This window comes from Pollicipes pollicipes, unplaced genomic scaffold (genome assembly GCF_011947565.3).
Source record: "Pollicipes pollicipes isolate AB1234 unplaced genomic scaffold, Ppol_2.1 Scaffold_4219;HRSCAF=4965_pilon_pilon_pilon, whole genome shotgun sequence".
Lineage (NCBI taxonomy): Eukaryota > Metazoa > Arthropoda > Thecostraca > Pollicipedomorpha > Pollicipedidae > Pollicipes > Pollicipes pollicipes.
Genome location: NW_023596448.1, coordinates 22848890 through 22874048, shown reverse-complemented (window position 1 = coordinate 22874048; position 25159 = coordinate 22848890). Strand labels below are relative to the sequence as shown.

Genomic DNA, 25159 nt, shown 5'->3' with positions numbered 1-25159 from the left:
TCGCACTGCTCAGTGACAGCGTGCAGAAAACGACGGTAAGCAAGCTCCCCCGAGTAGCATGTATTGTCCCGGCAGGCTTGTACTGATTTGTCGCCGAGATAATTTTGATCTAATGCCCAAGAAGATCCCTAGTTTTGCCTGCTATTCACTTCGTGTGGGTGGAATACGGCATCGTTGTGGTACCTCAAATATCGTCAGCCAGTTTAAATGCCATTCGAATACTGCATAGCACAAACTTTACGCAAAAAAGGGGATAAAGTCATATCGCACACTCAGCATTTCACCATTACGTGTGCAAACATCCAAATTTAACACTGCGATATCGCTGGGGCTACAACCGCCCTGTTCCCAACTGTTCTCATGTCCGAATCCAGCCTCCGGCCTCAAAAGGCGCGCCTCCTCCTCTGACCGTCCCCAGAGCCCCTCTGCCTGCCCTCACCGAGCGTTTCCCCCTGACCCCGCCCCCAGAGCCCCCCTGCCTGCCCTCACGGAGCGGTTTACCCTGACCCCGTCCCCACAGCCCCTCTGCCTGTCCTCATCGAGCGTTTCCCCCTGACCCCGTCCCCAGAGACCCTCTGCCTGCCCTCACCGAGCGAGTGTGTCCCCCTGACCCGCCCCCAGACCCCCGCTGCCCTCCCACGAGTGTGTCCCCTGACCCGCCCCCAGAGCCCCCCTGCCTGCCCTCACCGAGTGTGTCCCCTGACCCCGTCCCCAGAGCCCCCCTGCCTGCCCTCACCGAGTGTGTCCCCCTGACCCCGTCCCCAGAGCCCCCGTGCCTGCCCTCACGGAGCGTGTTTCACCCTGACCCCGTCCCCACAGCCCTCTGCCTGTCCTCATCGAGCGTTTCCCCCTGACCCACCCCTCGCCCCAGAGCCCCCTGCCTGCCCTCACCGAGCGTGTCTCCGAGCTGGACGATGGCGCGCCGGTTCAGCTCCGGCCGGTGAGTCGTGTTGGAGAGGATCATGGCCAGGTGCGGCCGCCAGTCGCCCCAGCGCTCGTCAGCGCAGCTCTGCGGCCCAGGCGACGGACGGTCACGCGCGGTCGGCTTCCGCACGAGCGCAGCTGGGCAGCCGCCGGCAGCGGGCCGACACCGCGCGGCGAGCAGGCTCCACCCCAGCCGCAATCTTATTCACCCATACGCCAGACTTCGCTCGGCAACACTGCGGTCACAGAACAGCACAAAGCCGCACACAAACCACACCAGCAACGTTTACGCCGAACACCATTCGTAGCAACGCAAGCGAAACGCGACCGCGTCGGCTTGCCGCCGCCGCTGACTGACCGTCGTGCAGGAGGGTTGCCGGCCCGACATCAGCTGGTACAGCGTCTGCAGCGGGTCGTTGTGTAGCAGGCCGTTGGCGAAGCGCGCCATCACCTGGCCGTAGGTGCGCTGGTCCATCTTGCTGGCCAGGAACAGGGCGTGGCCCCAGATGCCCTGCCTCATTGCCCACTCTGTGAAGGGGGGGGGGGACGGTCAGAGGTATAGTCAGATGGGCACAACCCACGGTCTGGTGGGCGGGCCCGCTCGGGCCGCGGCACACTCACGGCAAGCGCCGGCAGTCAGAACCACGCCACAAAGAATGCGCTGGCGTTTGACGAGAGGGGAGAGGTGCAAGCGTCACCGGCCACATACCATGGTCCATGCAAGCTCACGGGCCATATCAACGAGCAACAGTTTGTTCTTCCCTGCCCTTTGGACACATACGACAGAAAGCCAATGTTCACTTGCATACTGCCCATGACGTCATTTGTTGGACTCAGTATCGATGCAGATGAGTCTTAACGTCACCAGCAAGACTGCCGAGGGTGTCCCGCCCTCCGCCCGGCGTCCCCCGCCCGCGCCCGAGTCCCGTCCCTTAACGAATGTCCCTGCCTGCGCCGCATCCCCCCCCCGCGTCCGCCCTCCGCCCAGGTCCCATCCTACACCCAGCGTCGCTGACCCGCGCCGCCTCGCACCCTGCGCCCAGGGTCTCCGGCCTCACCGAGCGCCTCCTTGCGGTGTCCGTAGAGCAGGAGTTCGGTGAAGCGTCGGACGGCGCGTGGCTCCGCCGGCCGCTCGGCGCGCGTCACCAGCGCCCTGTCGACGGACCGGCGGCCGGACGGCGGCCCGTCCTCCTCCTGCGGCTCGGCCGACTCGGCCGTCACCGGGTCCCGGTCCCGCAGCAGCAGCTCGGCCATGTCCGAGCCCACCACCATCTGGCGGCGAGCGGCGGCCGGCGGGTCAGCCGGGCGGGCCGAGGGCGCCAGCCGGTGGACACGGCCGGCAGACTGTGGCAGACTACGGCAGGCGGACAAGGCCGGCAGACTGTGGAAGACTGAAAGACGGGCACGGCCCGCAGACTGCGGGAAACTGCGGCAGGCGGGCAGGCCGTGGGAGACTGCGACAGGCGGAAACGACAGGCAGACTGTGGGAGCCTACGATAAGCGGACAAGGCAAGCAGACTGCGAGAGACTACGGCAGACAGACTGTGTAGAGACTGCGGGAGACTTAGACGGGTCGACGTAGCAAGCGGACTGCGAGAGACTGCGGCAGACAGACTGCGGGAGACTGCAAAAGACAAACTGCGGGAGACTGCGGAATACAAGCTGCGAGAGACTGCGGCAGACACCGTCCCACGGGCGGCCAGACACGCACGTCACGCGGTCCGACCGCACACCGTATAAGGGGCATGGCACACGCACACCCTACCACACGACTCGCACGCGAGGCGTTCACATGACAGGTCGCAGACACTGGTGCAGGGCCCCACAACACAGGCGCAGGGCGGCGGGAGTACGCAGACTGCAGACATGTGGCACGACACGACATATAACATGGGGCAACGTCCGGCGCGGCCACCTGGGTGGACGAGGCGCCCCCGGAAGGTCACAGGAACAAGACCAGGCGGGCTTGACTGCTGATCACAAGCTGGTGATGGTGATGGAAGGACAGCGGACCCTCGCGGAGCCACACACTTATCCACCTTACACTTACACAGTTATCAATCTCTGGAAGTGCATCCTGCGATATTCAGTTTATAGCGCCGGCATGCTTGCTAGCTTATCGATGTCAGCCAGTGGCAATTTCGCTAGGCATGGCCTGCAGTCAACCATGCCGAACCTAGTTTACTTTACCTTGCCTAACCCAAGCCAACCCCAGCTACAGTCCTGACCACTGTTTCAACTCAGTACCAGCCACACGCATCGGCAGACCACCTAGTCCGGGACTCAGCCACACGCGGCCCTCCCGCTGCCCCGTCGCCGCCCGCCCAGCCGCAGCCGGCCGGCACCCCGGCGTCGCCTCACCCCGTTCTGGCGGATGAGCAGCAGCAGCAGCTGCCAGATCAGCAGACACGACTCCTTGTCGACCAGCGCCGGCTGCTGCTCGGCCTCCCGCATCTTCTGCTGACAGAACTGCAGCACGCTGTTCTTGTGCGTGTCGTTCCTGGGAAGACGGCCCGGCAATGCTCACAATCGGCGCGGTCATCAGTCTACCGGCTGTGGCGCGTTCCCGTCGCGGCTGCGTTAAAATTGACGCCTCCCGAAAATTTACGAACGCGCCGAACAAATAGCGACACTGCAACCCCTGTTGGAATGATTGAGTTTGCAGATGCAGATGATCACAAGGGATGATAACACGGGTGCAGATGACAGGACCTTATGACACATGGCAATACGGTGTTCCAATGACGGACAAAAACACCCGGGATCCAACGGACCCACAGCAAGCGAGATGACAGACATCAGCTCTCTAGCACCATCCTGGCGGGACTATCAACGGCCGATCGCTCCCCATCCCCACATCGCGAGAGATGGTGGCTCACTTGACGAGCGGTCCGGGGAAGCGACGCAGCTCGGCGGCCTCGGGCGTGGCCTGCAGCAGGGCGCCGGTGTCGTGTAGCTCCACCAGGGCGGCGCTGCCGTCGGCCGGACTGTGCGGCAGCACGCGCACCAGATGGCCGGACGCCGAGAAGCGCACTGGCCGGGGCGCACGCCGGGCGATGTCAGAGGTCAGAGGCCGCGGCCACACTCGGGCGCGCGCTTGCCCGCCATGCCAGCGCCGGCTGACCATCCTGTGGTGCTGCTCTAGGGCGCGTTCACGGCTGCTGAAGACGGCCGGGACACTGAGCTTCTTGCGTTAAGGAGCAAAGAGCCCCGGAGACAGGTGACTCTCGCTCAGAAAATGAGGATCCTGAGTGCCGTTTACGGCATTGACATTCCGTCACCCTGACGGTCCAAGACACCAATGTGACCTTCCATCCAGGCCAACCCGCCAAAGCAGAGGAGGCTCGATGTCACGCTCTACGCCAGACAAGTGGAGGGGCCTACACGCCTGCGCTCCTACCAACAACCCTAGACGACCCAGACGTGACCACTGCAATGTAACAAACTCGACCCCGCCCAGTCAAGAGCTCCAGACACACCGCAGACCCCGCCCCTGAGTGACGAAGCGACTATTCCAGGCGCACCCAGACCAGACCTGAACCGACGCAGACCCCCGCCGCCGGTCGTCCGAGCGCTCGCTCGCCCTGCATCCCCCCCCCCCCTACTCACCGACCACGTGCGGGTAGGCGAACTTGGCCGGTGTCATCCGCTCCGGCTTGGTCTCCACCGGCGTCTCCTCGAACCGCCTGCCGACAGCGCCGCCGGCATCGTCAGCGAGCCCGCCGGCACCCACGGCCTGCCGGCGCCGGACCCGTCAGCGAGCCGTCACCGGCTTCGTCAGCGGGCCCGCCGGCACCCACGACCTGCTGGTGTCGGGCGGGCCCGGCGCCGGACCCGTCGCCGAGCCGTCACCGGCGCCGCGCAGGTTCCTGCCCACCGCCCAAGGCGCAAAGGCCGCACGGCGCGTGGCTAAGCGCAATGGCGCACAGACTTTCTGCTCGCGACAGCGGTGCTGTCCCCATGCCGCCACCAGCCGCGTCCACCCTGAGCGGTCCCGTTATCAGCAGCGGTGCGACCGGCCCGGCTCGGCTCGACCGCTCGCCGCTGACACTCACCTGAGGCGTGATGATGACGTCCGTCTCTCTCTCGACTGACCTGAGGGGTGCCCATGACGTCCGTCTTCTCCCGACTGACCTGAAGTGCTGACGACGTCCGTCCCATCCCCACTGACCTGGGGGGTGTTGCTGACGTCCGTCCCTCTCTCGACTGACATGAGGGGTGCTGATGGCGTCCGACCCCTCTCGACTGACCTGAAGGGTGCTGATGACGTCCGTCCCCTCCCCACTGACCTGGGGGGTGCTGATGACGTCCGTTCCCTCCCCACTGACCTGAGGGGTGCCGATGACGTCCGTCCCCTCCCCACTGACCTGAGGGGTGCGACGACGTCCGTCCCCTCTCGACTGACCTGATCGGAGCTGATGGTGTCCTCCCAACTGACCTGAGAGAAGCTGATGACGTCCTCCCGACTGACCTGAGGGGTGCCGATGACGTCTGTCCCCTCCCCACTGACCTGAGGGGTGCTGATGACGTCCGTCCCCTCCCCACTGACCTGAGCCGGGCGGAGACGTCTCCGGCCAGGTAGGACTCGCTGGCCAGGATGGCGCTGGGCTCGTAGGCCAGCGCCGAGCCGGGCCGCTGCTGGTGGAAGTCGGCGGCGAAGCTGCGGCACGCGCGCGCACAGACCGGCCCCGGTCAGCCCCGCCACCAGCCAACCCGGCGCGGCGCAGCGCGGTACGACACGGCACCCACTGAGCGTCGCGCGGCAGGCGGAAGAGGCGGTGAGGCCGGGGTCACGGGACTGTCGGTCGGCGGATGGTGCGTGTGTGTGTGTGAGCGTGTGCGCGTGCGTTGCGCGTGTACGTGTGCGTGCGTGTGGAGGGAGCTGGTGGCGCGCTGTATCTTTGGTCGTGCTTTGCGTCGCGCTGTGCGTTACAGTTCGCGTGAGTCGCGCGTTGGGTCGTACGCTGGGACCGCAGGTATATCACATGCCAAGCAACGGCTGTTCGTGGAAGACGGCGTCTGCATCAGAGTTTTCTGGCAAACATTACAGTGGAGGGATACAAAGCATTCACGTGCTGTGTGTTCGCAAGCGATGCTGGTTTCTTCCAGAAAAACCGCGCTGTCGCAATGCGATACGACACACACACGCACGCACGCACGCACGCACGCACGCACGCACGCACGCACGCACACACACACACACACACACACACACACACACACACACACACACACGCGCGCGCGCGCACGCACGCACACACGCAGCACGCACGCACGCACGCACGCACGCACGCACGCACGCACGCACGCACGCACGCACGCACGCACGCACACATCCCCCGCACAAAACCCCACACGATTTATTCCAGCCTCAAGCAACGTCCCGTTCACGCACGTTTTGGCCTTCGCAGACCTCCGTCCCTGTCCTGACCTGACCAGACCTGATCTGACCTGACCTGATCTGACTTGACCTGACTTGACCCCCGTGAGATCAGTGTAATCGCGAGAAAGGAAGCAGCGCCGGATAAAAGACCGAGGGTGTCATCGTGGGAGGGTAGGATTATTTGCATAGAACCTTGAACACCGCATGCCAGGAGTTGTCAAACCGAAATGCTTGCACCGAGCACCACCCAGCGCAAGCCAACTAAAACGCACCACATTCCAACGGTACGAAAATCAGCCAAACGAAACACCGCCCGAAGCAGAGTACTGTTCCCATGTACACGAAAGTCAACCACACGTCTATTCATGCACGCATTTCAACGTACCGCCGTCGGGCGGAGTACACACTATTGTACAAGGTAAAGTTCAATAATTCTGTAGTTTCCGAAATGTATCAGCAAGGAAAAATATCGTCTGTGAGCCAGGCCAACGTTTCTTATTTCAGGTGTTTCAACGCACTGGGCGGTGATGTTAGGATATGACTCATAGTTGAGTGTGATTAATAGGTAGGTAACATACAGTGAATGCCAAACCCCCATGTCCGTCATTACTTTTGGGCGACATTGAGAAAAGAAAACAATCACTGGTGTTTGTTTTATGTGAATGGAACTACTCATCATATAACCGGAACTGGGTAATCTCATTCGCTATTGACAAGAAGCATACGAGAGCCTCCCCTGGAATCACCCTAAATCACGAGCTCATCTCCCCAAACATCTACTCACCTTCAAAAGCCCCCTCCCCAAGCCATCAATGGCGTCCCCCGACCAGCCCGCTCCCGTCTGCGTCCGAGGAGTGGACGCCCGCCCCGGCACAGTACTGCCCCCCCCCCCCCCCCCCGTCCCCATAGCTGAGCATCAGCACGCACTTGTCCTTGGTGTCGTCGCCGTTCACCGAGCTGCGCCCGCTGTGCACGCTGGTGCGCTCCTCGCTGGCCGGGTAGCCGGCGTACGAGGCGGCGGCGGCCGGCGCGCCGCCCGCCCCCTGCAGCAGACTGCGGTAGTGGCGCGCGCACAGGTCCCGGTAGAACGGCGGGTTGTTGGTCCTGCCGGCGGCGGCGGCCCCGGTCACCACGGGTCACTGTCGTCAGGCGGGGTCACGGGTAACGGTCTTCATTGGGCAGGGTCACATGTCACGGTAGTCAGGCGAGGTCACAGGTTACAGCCGTCAGGTGGGGTCACAGGTCGGCGACGGCCCGGCTCACCGCGGGCCGCCGTCGCTAGGCGGGGTCACGGTCGTTACGCGGGGTCACAGGTCACGGTCGTCACGCGCGCCTCGTCGGAGAGCGGCCACGCCACCACCGCGGACAGCTCGACCCCACCTGTATGCGCTCATCTGCTGCGTGAACAGCTGCGGGTTGGTGGCGCGCAGCCGCTCCAGGTGCACGAAGTAGCTGTAGAGCGTGCGCGGGTCGTAGGCGGCGCGCTGGCCGGCCGCGTACCCGGCCGCCGCGTCTGTCGACCACCAGGAGCGGGCGTCAGCGGGCGTCAGCGGTCGCGAGCACCGCCGGATCCGTCGCCGCCCATACACGAGCACGCCACGCCACTTACGCCACCGCACAGCGGCGCCAAATCGGGCCACAGAACTCTTCCTTCTAAATGGCGCTTGCCAGCGGCCGATATGGGGGCAAATCACCGCCATTCCCAGCCGAGGACCCGAGCGGAGCTGACATGCGCGAGGTCTGCCCGGCCCGGGCTATCTCACTAAGCGGCCAGTGTGCGGCGTCCCTCAAACGTCTCACAGTCGGCTGACACGCCCCATACCAGGCTATTCGTGGACCCATCCCGCCGCTAAGGCCATCACCGTCGCAAAATGAGCCATCATGGAAGAGATTCGCCTCACGTGACGTTATTCATAACCCACTCACGTCCGTAGAGGGCCGGGTCGGCGGCGCGCGACGCGCCGCGCTCCCGGCCGCCGTAGTAGCCGTGGCCGTAGCTGTCGCGGTGCGAGTAGTGCGAGTGCGAGCGCGAGGGCGGGCGCGGCTCGAAGTCGCGCTCCGAGCCGGCTCGGCTGCTCGGCCGCGAGCGCTCCGGCTCGTACGGCTCGTCCCGGTCGCGGCGCCGCTCCCGGCGCGTGTCCAGCTCCCGCCGTCGCCTGGCCGGCGCAGGGGCAGGCGTTAGAGGCGGCAACCGGCGGCTCGGGGATCAGGGCAGGCAGGGCGGCGCCCCCGGTACGGACGCCGCAGTACACGGGCCCCGGGGAACGGAGGGCCGCCGCAGCAGCGATAACAACTCAGACGCTGGACCCAGGCGGAGGCTCTTGTTCACGAGAGCCTCCGTCACAACGTTTTCGTCGCGATTACACACAACGCCACAAAGCCGGTGTCCTGACGGTCCTGGCGCTGCCCCTGGCTCGGCTCGCAGCGCCGCCCGTGGCAGGACCCCTGGCACCGCTCCTGCCGGTCCGCCGCCGCCCGGCCGGTCGCCGCCTCGGCCCGGCGCTCACCTGCTGTCCTCGTACTCGTCGCGCGAGTAGCGGTCCTCGCGCCGGCGCGGGTGACGGTCGTAATCGCGGCCGTAGTCGTCCTCCCGCCGGCTCTCCACGCTGTCGTACCGGTTACGACGCTCGTAGTACCTGCCGGACGGGCGCGGGTGGTCACGTGGCGCGGGACATTCCGATGTCTGGCATGGGGCACTTATGACAACAATGAGGCCAGCATAGCAATCAGTGAGACGTGTTCACGTTTCTCACTCGCATTAAGTGTGCAAGTATCCATCCCTCGTTTGAGCATGTTACTAAAATATGCGCTTCAAGAGGTCCCCAAATTAAATAATAACCAAGGTCAAGCAAAAAGCAGCGCGGACGCGACCGTCATTCTGGGATATTAAATGAGCGGCGTTCTTCAGTCAAGTTACGTTTAGAAAACGTTGGTTTATCGCTGCGTGGGGCGCTGATGTACCTGAGCAGGTCCCTTTCGAACCCTACGCTCAATACGATTAATTGAATTCGGAATGTTTCGGCTTCAACGTTTGTGTTTCGGGCTGCCTTTAGCGTAATATCGTGCATCGGGTGTTAAAATATGAAAGCTTGGATGGCTGACTATTCCCGTTTTCTGTCGTTGGTAGAGTCTGCACAAATTTCAACCAATCTATTTGTGCGTTGTGCTTTTGAACCTCCTCTGCCACGTTTTTGCTTAACCGTGTTTACTCGTAATCAACATTTTGAAAATATTTTCCAACGGCTGACTGTTTCCTTTCTTTGACCAGCACCTTCTGCGATGCTGAAGATCAGTAATTTCCAGCACAAGTCATTATTCTGAAGCAAACAGAAGCCGAATGGTCCTATTGCTTGTATCAGGAAGCGCGCAGTACGTTTGTTAGCCGCTAATGGCTCAAGTGGCTACGTCCGTCCACCCGCAATACAGCCATCGTGCTGCACTGATTGGTCACTGGCCCTCCCGTGTACCCGACCTCCAGAGGGCGATGCGCTCCCCGAAGTTCAGCCTGATGGTGGGCCATCACCAGACATCGTGGAAATGTCAGGTGTTCAGCTTCACAGAGGCGCTAGATTACTTTCCGCACGTGGTCAATCGACAAAGAACTTAGAAAGGCTGATCCTACGTTGCGGCGTTGCAAGCGAACACCATGGCCACTGGCAATGATGACTACGTATTGTCGCTCTCACCTGTCGTCCCGCTCACGGTCCCGGTCGCGGTCCCGGTCCCGGTCCCGGTCTCGGTCTCGGTCCCGGTCCCGGTCCCGCTCCCGATCTCGGTCCCGATCACGATCACGATCTCGGTCCCTGTTCCCATCTCGGTCGCGGTCCCGGTCCCGGTCCCGGTCGCGGTCCCGATCGCGGTCCCGGTCTCTGTCCCGGCGGTCCGTGCCCCTCTCGTCGTAGCGGCGGTCGTATCTGTCACGCTCCCGGTCCTCCCGGTCGCGGCCGCGCTCGTCGCGACCGCGCGATTCCTCGCGCTCCTCGCGGCCGCCGTCCTCGCCGTCGCCGCGCCGCGTGCTGGCCGGCTGCTGCTGCGGCGGCGGCGGCGCGGCGCCGGCTGCCGCCGCCGCCCGGTCCTCCGAGCCGATGGTCTCGGAGCGCTGCGGCCGCGGCCCGTCGGGGGAGCGCCGCCGCTCGGCGGCCGGCCCGTCCGGCGGCGGCCGCGCCGCGCCCGGGCCGTCGGCGCCCGGCGGCGGCGCCGGCGGCTTCACGGCCGCGAAGGCGGAGAGCCGGCCGGAGCCGGCCGACGGCGGCGCCGGGCCCGTGCCCGGCACCACGCGCGGCTCGGCGGCGGCCGAGGCGGCGGCCGGCGGCGGCGGCGCGTGCGAGCCGTCGCCCTGCGGGTGCGCCCACTCCGGGCCGCCCGGCGGCGGTGGCGGCGCCTGCCGGCACAGACCGAACGTCACACCGCGGACGGACAGCTGGTGGCGGACGGGCGGGGCACCGGGCACCGGCGCCCAGCTGTGTCTGATGTATGGGAAAGGTGGGGGAGGGTTTAGGATTGATTACAGCTTACGAAGGGATTAAGAAGAGATATTAGTATTACGGATGGACTAACCGTTCGGATTATTGTCCTCCACTGGTGCTAGTATGCACGCGACGTTTCTGACAGTTAACTCTCTCTTCGCGCCGTCACGCTGACAGATGGCTGAAAGCCAAGCATCATTCCGCACTTCTTAGGATTCAATAACACCCGACGACGGCCGGAGAATTAACCGGCCGAGACGCTGTGTACATACTAACGCACCAGAGACGGCGAGATTCCAAACAATCATTTCATCTGTCGTTCAACGTTCAGCTTGGTATTGGAGGTTTGTCAATTTCCGAGAAAACGGTGTTGAGCGAGCAAGCAATAGTGCAATTCGTTCACCATCTACGGGGTAAGCGTCAGCGACAAAACGGTCCACGTCTCCGGGGCGGAAAAGCCAAGACCCCCTCCCCAGGGCGGCACAACAATGAACCCAAGCCTGCCACACAGCTCCACACGTGGCCCGTCTCTACGCTAACCCTCCCGCCTCCTCCACTTACGGCCGACGACGCCTGCGCCGCCGCCTCGTCGGGCGGCGGCACCTCGCGGTTCTCGGGCTCGTCGGCGGCGGGCGCCGCGGCGGCGACCGGCGGCGCTCCGGCCGTGCCCAGCGGGCTGTTGCGCTGCTCGCCCGGCGGCGGCGGCGGCTGCGGCGCGTGCGAGCCGCTGGAGTGGCTCGAGCGCGGCCGGTCGCCGCCGTCATCGGCCGGCGCCGGTGCTGGCGGCGGCGGCTGCGGCGGCGGCGGGCCGGCTGCCGGCGGCTCGGCGTCGCCCTCTCGGCCGCCGGTCGGCGTCATGCGATGGCCGAGCGGCTCGGCGCCGGCCGCGCGCGTGGCGCCTGACTCCCAGCCGAGGCCGGCGGCGTCTGCGGCACGGCAGAGACGGCGCGTCAGGCGCACCGGCGACTGTCGTCCCTTTTATACACTGACAGCGACTGTTAGCTCAAGACGCTGTCGTGGAGGGTACGGATGAAGCCTCGTGAGCTCGACACTGGCGGCAGCGCTGCCGACCATGATTTGGGCTTTAGGTCGCGCAGACTGCCCAGCTCATATGGTGAGTACAGTCGGCGGCGAATGGAGGACACTGTACGTGGCAAAACAACAGCGGAATATGCGATGTTTTTCTGCAACTTACGCTGAGTACAGTCCACGCGCCATGACAACCATGCATCCGCACTGGACACCTTATCGTCCCCGCACGAGGAGAGGGCGCGGGCCGGCGCCACTCACCGTGCACGGGAGATTCGACGGTGCCGTTCATGTGCAGCTGTCCCAGACCTGCCGTGAGAGCCTGCACGGGCGCCTCCTGCCCCTCGTCGCCGCCGCCGAAGAACACGCCGACGGTGCCCGTCTCGTCGTCGGCCATCTCGCCGTCGCCCTGCTGGCCCCAGCCCCAGCCGTCGGCCGCGTACGGCTGGCTCGGCTGCGGCCAGCCCCAGTCGCCGCCGTTCTGCTGGCCGTGGCCGGCGAGGCCGTCGCCGGCGGGCGGCGCGCGCTCGGCGCCGCTCACCGCCGCCGCCGGGTACAGCTCTCCGCCGGGCGGCGGGTACGACTCGGCCGCCGGCGGCCCGCTGCCGTCGCTCGGGTGGCGCGCCGACCCCGGCGGCGTGCCGGCCGGCGGGTACGACGCCAGCACGGGCCGGCCGCCCGACATCGGGTACAGGTCCGGGTGTCCGCCCGCCGGCGAGTAACCGTCCAGGTTGGGGTGACCGTGACCACCGGACGGGGGATAGCTATCCAAGGCCACGTGTCCGCCGGCGGTTGGGTAGTGGTTACTAACGGGAGGGTAGTGGTCTGGTCCCTGATGACCACTGGAGGGTGGGTAGCGGTCTGCACCCGGCTGGCCACTGGAAGGCGGGTACCTGTCCAAGCCTGGATGGCCCCCAGAAGGCAGAACGGTGTCCGAGCCTGGATGAGCACTCGAAGGTAGGTAATGGCCTTGCGGATACCCACTGGCGGGTGGGTAGTGGTCTGAGCCTGGGTGTCCACCGGAGGGTGGATAGTGCTCTGGGCCTGCATGTCCACTAGACGGTGGAAGATGGTCCACGCTCGCAATACCACCAGCGGGCGGGAAACTATCCACACCCGTATATCCACTGGACGGCGGGTAATGGTCTAACTCCAAACCCCCGCTCGGGGGTGGGAAGCCGCCCGCGCCCGGCTGGCCGCCGGACGGCGGGGCGGGATGTCCGCTGGCCGACGGGTAATACTCGGCGCCGGCCTGCAGCGCCGCGGCCGGCGCCGGAGCGAGGTCGCCCGCGTAAGGCTGCCGCGCGGGCGGCGCCGCCGCGGCCGGGTACATCTGCGGCGGCCGCGCCGGCGGCGGCGCGCCCGAGTACGGCTGGCCCGGCGGCGGCGCGCGCGCCGGCGCCGGTCGGCTGGCGCGCGCCGGGGCGGCCGCCGGCGGCTGGGGCGGCGGCCCGGCGCCCGCCGCGCCCGCTGAGTACTGGTGCGGCGGCGTGGGCGCCGCGGCCGCCGGCGACGGCTCCCAGGAGGCGTTCCAGTCCCAGCCGCTCTGGCCCTGCCGACGCCGGCGCAGCCACTGTCAGCACCGCCGGCCGCCTCACGTGTGACAGTGCGCATGAGGGGCGCTGGCGGGGCGGAGTGGCGAGGCAATGCCCATACAGTGCAGCAGTTATTAGTTGAATGGCCATTGTATAATTTTATCAACACAACTGCATCTGACCTTTCAAAAACAATTGTAACAAGAGTTGCAATAATGCGCCAACAGAGGTCAAAGCACAGGTCAAAAGCATAGGTCACCTTCCAACAGCCCCCACCGCCATTTATTCGCCGTAAGGCACGCCTTACACAGCCACCGCCCAACCCATTACTGCCCACAGAAATCTACACAACGCATTATCTCTGACATAAATGTCCCAGCACTTTGCTGCGGACAGCTGTGGCAGTTCTGACAGCTCCATAGCAGCCTAAGCCGACGATGGGGGGGGGGGGGGAGGGGAGGGGAGGGTGTTACTCGCCTGGTTCGGCGTCGTCACGCTGTCCGGGGTGAAGACCTTGACGTTTGGGTCGGCTCCACCCCAGCCGGCGGCCTGCTTAGCTGTCGGAGGAAACCCCGCATTAGCACAGCAATTTTCCCTCGGACAGTGGCGCGCGCGTGCTGGAAATTACCTGCGCAACTATGTCACAGTACAGCGCGGAAACACCGCAAACGCAGAATGATCTTTTGTCACTCGTAAAGATGTGTGAATGCATTCTGTTTGTATTTTGTTGTTGTAATTGTTACTTGTTCTCTGACGTAGTCAAAACGCTGATTTTGACTGACTGATCAGTCATGGACACTTACTTTGAGCAGGTTTCCGATTGTGTCCATGGAGTCCCTGGTTCCTATACATGGTGGCGGATCACCTGAAAATGGTCAGATACTATTAAAACCACCTTCCTTAATAACATTCACCTGGGCATTATCTGCATGAACTAGTCCGTGACCAACAACAAACCAGCGCAGCTGAACATCAGACAAAGCAGTCGTAAGCCGCAGGAAATCAACATCATCCTAGCCGATCACAGGTAGCTGCACGGCACGAAGTCGAGTCTCCCTTCTAACAAAGCCGGTTAGGTTTCCACGTTCAGCTCTTCGCGTGCGACTCCATTCGGCCACTAGCATACCAATAACATAATCACGCGGGGATTTGTGTATCTCCTAGCGAAACCGATCCGGCCAATTTGCGTCGAGTCTCGAGCGATGTAGCGCAGACAAGCGCGCGCGTGATTTGAGCCGTCACCGAACCTCTCCACCTAAAGCGCACCTGATAGCCAGGCGCTGCGTGACTCGTCTGGGGTTCTGGCGAGAACCCAAAAATACGAGATGACAACACCGTCCCATGACGAAAACGTTAATGTAAATTCAATTCGGTTACAGGTATGCACTGAATGCGTGGAATTGGAGCAGATTTTACCACATCACACAATCGTCGGTGGGCCATCGCTCAAGAAAATAATCACAGCTTAGACAGATTCCAGCCCATTTAACGGCGAGAAGTGGACGGAGGAAAACGAAAATGGGCGTAGAACCAACCGGGGTTTCCTTTCAGCGAAGATGTGGGCTGTGCGGACAGCCCCGTCACCGGTCAAGACAACAACGCAGTTTAACTGAAAGATGATTTTCCGATCACCTCCCCGCAATCCCGGCCCACATTAGCGGACTGACCGCGAACAGCGGAGCTACACTGCTGGCCGGCCCGTCGGCCGCCATTCCTCCCACTTTCTGCAGCCAGCGCCCGTCCGTCTTCCGCCGGCGCGCCAGGCGGGCGGTGCTGAACCAGCGTCCGCTCCGCTGCCGCCGCTCACCGCGCCGCCGGGGCCGTCCTGACCCGGGCTGCCGGCCACCGGACCGACCCCAGCGACCCCGGCGAGCGGCTGACGCCGGGCTCCGCCGCGGGCGACGCCCGGAGCCGCGGCCGCCTCGCCGGCACCGCCGCCAGATCCGGCCTTTCAGTACCCAAGAACTATGTTGGCGCAGTTTCGGAGATGTGTGTGGATCGACCTGCGCGAAGTTGCTTGGCACCGGGAGTTGTGCTGATGTGAGGCGACTGATCTCGGTGTACCAGCAATGTTGCATCACTCGCGACTCTATGAGGCCGCCTCAGGCGCCAGAACTTCAGAACGTCTAGCTGTGTTTGTTCTTTCCTTTCAGCGGTTCAGCCTTAATGTACTCGGTAATGGAGACATCTGATTCTCAGGAAAACTACGGAATCAAAATTGGAACTTCATTTATAGGCAATGAGAACTTAAGGGTGTTGATCTGCAACTTATCTGCCTCGTGCGTATCAGTCCGGCTATCCAAGAAAACCGCAACATTTCAAACAGCAGCTGTCCCAGGGGTAACATGAATACAACGCTGAATGTGCATCAGCGAGCAGCAGCCACCATGGGTTCCAGACTCACTGAAGGCAGCCATGTCCACACAAACGAGATAATGTTACACTGGTTGGCACTACACCATACACAAGCCACAAGTATTTCCAGGTACCATCTGGTTATCCCACTATGAATCCGTTCAAGCTCTGGTGGTGGGTCCAGTGTTTATGTGCCTGTTCAATAAACAAGAAACTTGACCCTGAGGCTACCAAAGAGTGTTCATGGGGCAAAGAAATAGGATCAATGTAAATGTTTGAAGCATAACATGAGCAAATAAATGTGTTTCCCCCTGAGGTGACAGATGTTTTGTCAGCAAATTTGTCACCAAGCATTCCAGGTTTAGTTCCTCCTCCCAAGCTACTTTTTTGCAATTCTCAGCTCTTTGGATCTATATAAGCAGAATGCATGCTGAAATGCATTCATCTTCTTTACACTGACCATAACTGAGGTATCATAACTGGGGGTGGGGAGGGGGCAGGTGAGGTCTGATACCACCCAGCTTAGCTCTGGAACCAAACTATAAATTCTGTCAAAAGATTCAGTTAGTAGCATAGATTGCACAACCAGACATATTTACTAAGTACCCAAACCCTCTGAATGTTGCACAACAGAGACCCAAAATGCTTGGAAAAATTGTGATCACTTGCAACTTGAAGCCTGCTAGCCAATTTTGAGGCTCAGTTATCAATTTAGTGATATGATGACAGCTATAGTATTAGTTGACATCATGAGGAGAAATGACTTTTATTAGTTGCATCACTCAGTCCTAAGCTAGAGGATGTTTAACTATTCCAAGGATCAAAATGTAGTACTGACAAGTTTGGCAGTTGGATCCTTACTAATGTGTCATGTATCAGCAGCATATTCAATCTGTTTCCTCCATCATTCATAAAATCAGAGATCAGACAAATCCTGATTGCTTAGCAACACAATAGTGTATACACAAAAAGTACATCCCAAGTTATTTATATATGGAGAAGCATGACAGCCATATGGACATGCATTCATTTTCTTATAAACACCATTTGACATGACCTGGCTCATAATAACTTAGTCTGGCAACTATATGTGTAATACAATGTACAGAGATCTATAAACCGAACCATCATGCTTGCACAAACACAAGACCCATAAGAAATGCACATTATTACATTATGAAATATACATGACAACTAATATATAATATACAGACAACTGTTATGGGGAAATCATCACACATCAAGCAATATCACAACAGATGGCCTACAAACCTGGTACTTATATTTGTACCTCTGGTATCACTATACCATAAGTTCCTCCAAACCTCTGGGCAAGTAAATATTGCTGTCTTTCATCTCAGTTCAAATTATTGCTCATATCAAAATTATCTAAGTCACTTCCTGCCAGAAATTAACCTTACAGTGACATGCTGTAACTATATTTCTAGGCCGCCCATCCTTTGTTTTCAATGTCACAAGCAACCCAAATTTCATGAGCCCAGAATTTCTAACACCATGAAGTCACATGGGAATGAAACCTCATGCCAATGACAAAGCAAGGTCAAAACCTGCATGTAACAGAGCTGTGCTGCAATATGGAAATCAAACAGCAAATGCAGTTGGCATGCCCAAAAACCCAGGAAATAACAAGATGTGCCAAAACAATAAACATGTGCTGTGACAGATTTGGTACTCCAGCTTTGTAACTTCCATATCAAAGAACTTGTAACTCCTGTTTTTGATCAATGATGATAATTCAAACTGACTTGGTATTACACTTAATACCATAGTAGAAATTTAGAAAATGCATTAACTGGAATGACACCAACTACTGTTTGCAATTCAGGCATGTCCAAAAACTAGCAGGAACATGTCACAGAGACATATGACCCACATGCTTTTGCAGAAATATTTCACGAAGATGCATATGTTCTTTTATATCTCCAAATTATCTTTTAATCTTTTGATATTATTTGGCATTAGCTGTCAATTTCAGCAAGGATATCCCAACTATGATTCCTGATAACACATTGGAACTAGTCAGCTGCAAACAGATGTTGCTTACAAAGTCTTTTGTATCAAATTCTGAAGTTGAAAAATATTTTACTTTTCCACATCATTTGAGTCCTAAATTGAAAAAATGATATGCTTACTTACAAACAACATGCTAGTCTAACTTGGCAGCAATGCAATATACCTGACATGTGTAAAACTGCCATAAAAATAATATAAGCTGACCTACATAGGCTACTTCACACAAAATGTGTCCACCCCAATCAAATGTGTAGTGGCTTATGGACTATGAAAGATGAAGACACATTAAGAGGTTCTTAATAACACTCCAAAATGCAATGAACCCAACTTGATGATTTCATCATGAACCATAACATGGGGAAGTTATTAAACAAGCCCTGTCATTTGAGCACATGACATACATACAGTGCACATCATTGTGCACCATGTAGACAATGCAAAACACCGCAGACAAGTGTTTTGGGATGACACAATCTCAACACTCCTTTACACGAAAGTAACCCAAACAAATGGCACATGTGCACATGTGTTGGAGAATCCTCCACCAACCTCATGGATGCGAACAGCTGAGCTAATTAATATCGGCTTAATCGGCTAAATTCATTGCATCTTCGCCCTCCAACACTACCTAGCAAAACTCAAGCCGCATCTACACGTGTAAAGTTAAGTAGTATTTGACTTTCAACCAAACAGGCGGAGGCAGCGCCTATCAATCACTCCTAGCTAACCGAGCAATCGGGCCGCTGTTTGCCGACGAGGCAGTCGTGGCGCACGTAGACGATTGACGAGGCGTACCGTGGACAAAATACTTTGATCCCCGAAAGTATGCACGATCAAGTACAAAGTTTGCGTTTCTGCTGCTGTATGCAATGCGCTTCACTTATGCATAGATCAGGTTGCCTCATTTCACAACGTGCTTCTGTGACCCGAAACGACCAATAATATCGTGTGAAACTGAGAGATGCGAGGTTCGATACTGTGGTGACCACCCTTCCTGCCAGAATGAGAAACAGAAAACGTCATATGGTCTCAGAAGCCAACAGCCGGAAGTGTAGGCAGAGTTTCGCAATGAGGGGTGTGAGGGAGTAGATCTTAAAAAATTTCCTCGGAGAAAACTGCTAGCGCGCTACAGGAGCGCAAATCTCGTACATCGTTGAAACTGTGCAATGCGTAACATTGCATGGTTTCAACTAATGCATTCTCACGTGTATGCGAGGATGAAGCCTCACAGGATAAGTTGGGGGAGGGGGAAGGCTGAAAAGTGAAAAATAGTCCAACCCTCCGCAAAATATGCCAATAAACAGACGTCTCCCGAGATGTGACCCACTTTCCTCTAAAAGTTAGGGGGACTGGAGCCCAAGTTGGGAGAAGAGGGTGTGTGGGGGGGGGGGGGGGGCGGAGCCCCAAAATGAATGGGGAAACTACATCCCTGCGTGCGTATTTTGATTTTCAATTAGTGTCATTCAATCGTACATACATAGTGCAGCTAAAGCTTAATAAGAGTGGGACACACGCCCTGATTACTCCACCCACCACACAAGGTGAGGTGAACACGTTGGTCACATGTTCATCTATGTGTGACATGAGATAAGCGAGGTGATAACAGATATGATAGTTATCAAGCGACAATAAGAAGACAACTAAACCTAACCTTTTGAATGCATACAGGTACATTTTCCTGCATCCTGCAGCTAGTTAAACGTCTTTGTGTCCGCTGGTTATCGGGGGCGAGCGCCAGTCCGGATAAAATTGAACTCCACCCCATCAAAGATGGACGCAGTAAGGGCTCGCGTCCGAAGCCAGGTAGCCGACTGCTCACCTTCAGTCACCGTTTCCCGATGCGAGCGCCCCCCCCCCCCCATCCCCCGTCAAAAATTGCACCTTTGTTGTGCATTTATTGAGCAGTTTGTTAACTTTGAGACGCATCTGTCCGTGGCATGAGGCAGGTTATAAACTCTGCAGATTGCAGTGTTGCGGGGCAATGGTGTTGCAGGGCTCGGTTGCAGGGCAATGAATCAAACAGTTTGTGTGCAGGTGCTGTGATGACAGCTCCTGGAAATTGGTCCAGGCTGCAATGAGTCGTTCGCGAAGGAAGTTGGCTTCCCGACAGCGTGCTGCATCACCTTCAGTTAAAGCTTTCATTAAACATAAAGCCGGGTTGGCCTTCGGCCTCGCCTCAATAGGCTAAATGTGTTACGCTTCGTGCTGTTGTTTTTGAACCTAAAAGGCCTGGAAACATCTACATGCGTGGATCACAAAACAATGGTCTCTGGGGTCGGATACCGTTCTGGCCAACGTCCGACCCATCGCCGGGACACCAAAGCACCCAGGATCTCCAGCTGTGCACCGAAGCAGGAGGCTATCGAACCAAGGAAGCGTTCGTGTCGAAGAGATAATCCAACCACGCAGGGTCTCATGACACAAGCTGGGAAGCGTTTGTGGCTTAGAAGCTGGGAAGCTTTTGTGGCTTAGAAGCATTAGTCTGACCGATGGGCAGCCGTTGGACGAGATAGGTGATGGGCGGGCAGGAGGCATCTCAGCGTTCTTCTCCGAGATGCTTAACCGGCAGCAAATCGTGAACGTTGACGCCCTAATGGGTGCCCACGGGCTGTTTTGATAGACGAGACCCTGCAAAGTACACCGAAACGACCAATGAACCCGGAATTGATGCCTGGGCTGTTTCGCGAAGCGCGTTGCTGTCTGGTGAGCAAACAGCAGGCTCAGGATCCAATCATCGGATCGGATACAGCATGCGGGCATCTGTCTAGAGCTCAGGGTGGTCTTACTCTGGAGCCGATATTTCTGGAAGACCGACGTCGTCGCCGGTCGGCGAGATTCACAAAAAAACAAGCAATATATCTTGAAGACTTTGTCCTCCACGGCAGCTCAGTGTTTTACGGTGCTTGCCTTTCGATCCATCCATCCGTGGCGGAGTGGGATGCAGTCGCTTTAAGCGCTCGTTGTTCCCCCAGCTTGGAACGAGGCGTGCGAGCGGTGGTAGCAGCCGCCCAAGAGGACAGGTGACATCAAAGGGAGGGACGGACCGTGCCGAGCAATGCAGCGCGTTAAACTTGAAGCACGAAATTCTGCCGCGAATCTGGAATTTTACGATCGGATGGTGAGGTTGAGACTCCCGCAACAACCATTGCATAGCCTGGTTTCTGACCGATCCAATCGAAATGCTTAGATTCAATATATCTAAAAAAATCCTCTAACATCTCTGACCGAAGATGCGTAGCTTTGTAACCATTTCTAAACGAGCAAACGAACCTGAAGCCTAGTGGCTACAGATCATATCAGTATATCAATAAGGGTCAAGAGACGAGGGGCAAATAGGGCTAAGGCTGCTGTAGGTCAAGATGAGGTCACCACGCCGAACAATTTTGTTTGTTTTTTCCTTGATTCACATCACCCATCGGATAGGGCGAAAGGATAAAACGAGCTTGTTTGCGCCCAAATGTGTGCACGTGCATGTTTGTTAACAGATAGTGGGAAAACATAATTAAGAATATTATAGTTAAGGTGCATACCGGGGTTTCGAAACGAAATTAGCACACCGACAGACGTTGAAGTCTTCATTTGTTAAAGCACCATGCATAGGACGGTAACACGTAACCGATCTGATTCCCACCAATTTTTCGGTATTTGGAGCCTGGCTAGTGGCAAGCTTTGTACCTTTGTGCACATTATGTCAACCATTAAAGAACATCTTACTCAAAGTGAAGATGATCATCACCATCATGATCTTCACCATTACCAACAGCCATGATAAACATTGTTGATAGTTTAAGCTTCAGCGTTGCGTAGCAACCCATAACAAAGCATGTGTCTCAGAAATCATTGACGAACCGACCAAGTCGGTTATCAGTGATGTCTAAGACTTAACCCTTACTGTTCAGTCGAAGCCAACCATAGTTCCTAGTTGTATCCATTTCCAGCAGATCGGCCCTCATTGGGCATCATTTTCTGATCCTAATTGAGCTGCCTGCTACTGTTAAAATGCACTGCTGATCTCTGTTCATCCTCTTTTGAGCTTCGTTTGTACTTGGAGACATTGGCTAGTCCCCGCACCGGTCCAAACCGAACCACAAAAGGCAGTCCGGTCAAAGCGCACTGTAAAGCCTCACAAACTGGTCTTTGAAAGGACCCTGGCCCACTCGTCCCACCAACAGCCACCTTAAACGCATGCCTGAGCAATGTGGACGCCGCAACGCCGCAAACGGCCTCTTGAAGCGAGCGGACCACGCCCAGTTTCATTCGTCTGCTTACACCGCCATTGCGGCCGACGTTCACTAATGGCTCACAATGCACTGGGTGTGCATTACTGTTCCTAAGCACAGTCAACGAATGGTGGGTCTGTGTGGCGCGCGATGGCACGGCTCAATGTCTGTCGCCACCATGTATGACGTCATCTTCGCCACTTTGACAGAACAGAACGGCCCGCGCCCAGCTCCATTCGTCTGCTTATACCGCTATTGCGGCCGGCGTTCACAGCCGAGCCATCAGCTCCCATCACCGCTAGGTGTGCATCACTGTTCCTAAGCACAGCCAGCGAATGGTGGGTCTGTGTGGCGCGCGATGGCACGGCTCAATGTCTGTCGCCACCATGCATGACGTCATCTTCGCCACTTTGAATGGGTCTTTACAGATGTGTTATGCAGCTCAGTTTAAACATTGCAGTGACAGTCTCTGTCGCTAGTCTTTCGCGGCGATGTGACTCTGCTGACACAAAATCAATTGCTACATCCTCACCTTATCCTATGGCCCGGTATTTCCAAACTGTACCATCTCTTGTGGTGACGCTGTTTCATATGCCAAAAGTTTGATGTGGTCCTAAGGTCATATGCCCATTTCTCATTTCTTCTTGTAATTCATGACAGCTATAGAAAACATCTGATTAAAGCAGCCATGAGTGACCACTTCAAGAAATTTGGGGCAAATAATCGAGAATATGGAACAAAATAAGCCCATTGCGTGCCTTGTGGCATTATAATTTGCCGTATGACAAAACTCGGCAAAATACAGCGTAACCAACGGCAGTGAAACGGGGCTCGGCGGAGAAAGCGATGAGGCATCTGCTGGAGCGGGACTCCACTCAATTTCTAAGCAAAGACATCGTGTCAAAGTTCTTCCTAATTGCCGAGCACGCGCAGCCTGGGAATTACACTGGTCAAGCCATGCACGGCATGAAGCAGTGTAAGTTAAATGCTGCTTGCTGGTGGGCGCATCCGTTCCTAAAGATGAAACGAAGAACGATACATCGGTAGAAAAAACTTTCATTCCTTTGAGTTCCACGCACTTATCCACTATTAGTTTCCAGCATTGGGTAGTACGAAAAAAGAAAACCCATAAGGAGTGTATCAAAATACTTCGTGCCAAATTTGTTTGCCAACTGACCGCCACATGAGATTCCAGCATGCAAAATATAAGTGCCTACCTTGCATTACAGCTAGAGGGAAAAAGTGATCTAGAAACTTGCACCACATTATCCAGCGCTGACTCCTTTAAAACCTAAAGTCTTACAGAAATACTTTTTTACACTGAGGTAGCGTCTCAAGGCCAGTTTTGGCGGCGTGCTTAGATTCCCTGAGCTGTCAGTCAGGTATATATGAAATAAGATCACAGCGTCGCCTGATGACACGTAGTTCTGATCCACCAGTTTACGTGTGAAATGTCTTCGAATTAAAACGGTCCGAATTTTGAAGAATTGCATGTCTTGCTGCTAAAACTACAAAATTTAGCCAAGGAGGGTTTTTAGCAGAGCGAAACCAGGATCCAATTAAGGATTTCGTGAGTTTGGGGAGGACACTGCTCCAAAGTTTTAATGTAAAAAATGGACTTCAGCGTCTCGCAATCACAGAATTTCCTACAAGGCCTATGCCTAAATGTCTAAAAGCCGGTGCCTAAAACCAACGTATGTCTTCAATTTACTTTTCTTTATGTATTTACCGCACTTTTGTGATTGCCGACGCACACTCATTCGCATACTAATTCATAAATAATCTGGATAGGGGTGGGAGGTGTTCCCGGCGCCCCTCCTATTGAATATTGCGTGAGCACTTTCGGTCTGCTTAATTCAACAGCGTCCAGCAGGTAAAGTTCTCAAGAGGGTACACAACAGCAAGCACTTAAGAGAGTTCGGCAGACGAACAGATTCATCGATGTAGCACTCACATGATGTAGCTATCGCTCGGATGTTGGTCGGCTGTGGCCCACTAGACATGGTGCGTTCCTGGCTCCTGCGCGCTCCATTAGGTGGACACAATTTACGTATTCAAGACTAGACCGAAGTATTCTGGATTTGGAAGTGCTTTCGGGGGAGGGGGAGGGAATGCCGTCAACGGGGCGGTGCGCTAGTCGCCGTTATGGCTTTCAGGGTTAGTCTGACGTGATCGAGGTCACAGGATGCTGAATCAGGAATCTGCTTCGATAAAAGACAACATCGGACGAAACAGGCGCATGTGGCGGAAGTGCAGCCAAAATTATGCAGTCGTGTGGGGATGTTATGGGGATAGTCAGTGATTTGGCTGAGCAGTGGCCATACCAGCAATGCTTACATAGCATTCAATTAAACGTTGGCGCATTACCTGAATTGACGAAGTTGGTGACAGCAACGTGCGCTATGTGAGGCTTACTTTAATCCCTTCCTTTTCTATTGCATACTCCTGACTTAGGACTTTTACCCAAATGTCAGCGAGTGACGCACATAGTTCTCGCATTATGGCCGCGAGTGTAACGATCCTTACTATGCTTCGTAAAAATACCAATGGGTCCATCAACTGTAGGTGATTTATAGTTGCCCGCAGTCTGCACTGACTACCCGAGGACATGCCGGGGTAACTGAAGCGCCCCGGGAATGACAATAACGGTGCTGAGTCGTTACCACGAAATGGTGGTGGACAATCAGCCTGCTGAAGCGCCAGCGCCAGTGCCGGTTCCAGCGGAACGTTGCCGTTGCTGAACCGGTGTCCCCGATCTAGACGAGTGCCGATACGGGTCAGCTGATCGCAGCCTTCAGTCCCGACACAGTCAAGGACAGTCAAAACAGAGGCCAGCGCCGCCGTGGCTCCAGCACATTGTCAGCGAGACAACAGAAAGGATACGGGAGCCAGGGGAAGGGGGAAGGGGTAGTGTGACAGCTTGCCCTCCCGGCTTAAAAGCTGGGCGACGTCTCCCACCTTGAAGGGCCTGTGGAGCGCCCATTCTGGTATGTCAAAGACGATTCTGAACTGTGAAGGGATTAGGCAAATCCTTACAAGCTCATTCTGAGCTATTTAGGATCCAGTCTGACCACAAGAGAGCGCTTCTGAGCCTGTGGAGAGTCCATTCTGACCTGAAAAATTATTGACTGCGGAGGGCCCACCCCGGCCTGAAGACGCTCATTCTGACCTGTAGACGACGCATTACTGACTGGCGGCCGCATTCTTGCCTGA

General features: G+C 57.2%; 1 protein-coding gene and 1 long non-coding RNA gene across 2 annotated transcripts; both read right to left on the bottom strand.

The window, feature by feature from the left end:
• Positions 1-435: 435 nt before the first annotated feature.
• On the bottom strand, positions 436-9955 carry Sec16 (endoplasmic reticulum export factor secretory 16). The gene is made up of 14 exons (XM_037217922.1): positions 9930-9955; positions 8815-8943; positions 8234-8304; positions 7688-7820; positions 7235-7411; positions 5474-5584; positions 4534-4610; positions 3918-3957; positions 3286-3424; positions 2815-2839; positions 1983-2141; positions 1283-1452; positions 892-1009; positions 436-479 (listed from the first exon to the last, which is right to left on the bottom strand). The coding sequence occupies exons 1-14, from the start codon at positions 9953-9955 to the stop codon at positions 436-438; spliced, it is 1419 nt and encodes a 472-aa protein (XP_037073817.1).
• Positions 9956-13812: 3857 nt separating this feature from the next.
• LOC119096106 (uncharacterized) lies at positions 13813-18461 on the bottom strand. Its single transcript, XR_005094010.1, has 3 exons — positions 18276-18461; positions 14141-14202; positions 13813-13894 (listed from the first exon to the last, which is right to left on the bottom strand). It is a non-coding gene; the product is annotated as an uncharacterized LOC119096106 (long non-coding RNA).
• Between the last annotated feature and the right edge of the window lie 6698 nt (positions 18462-25159).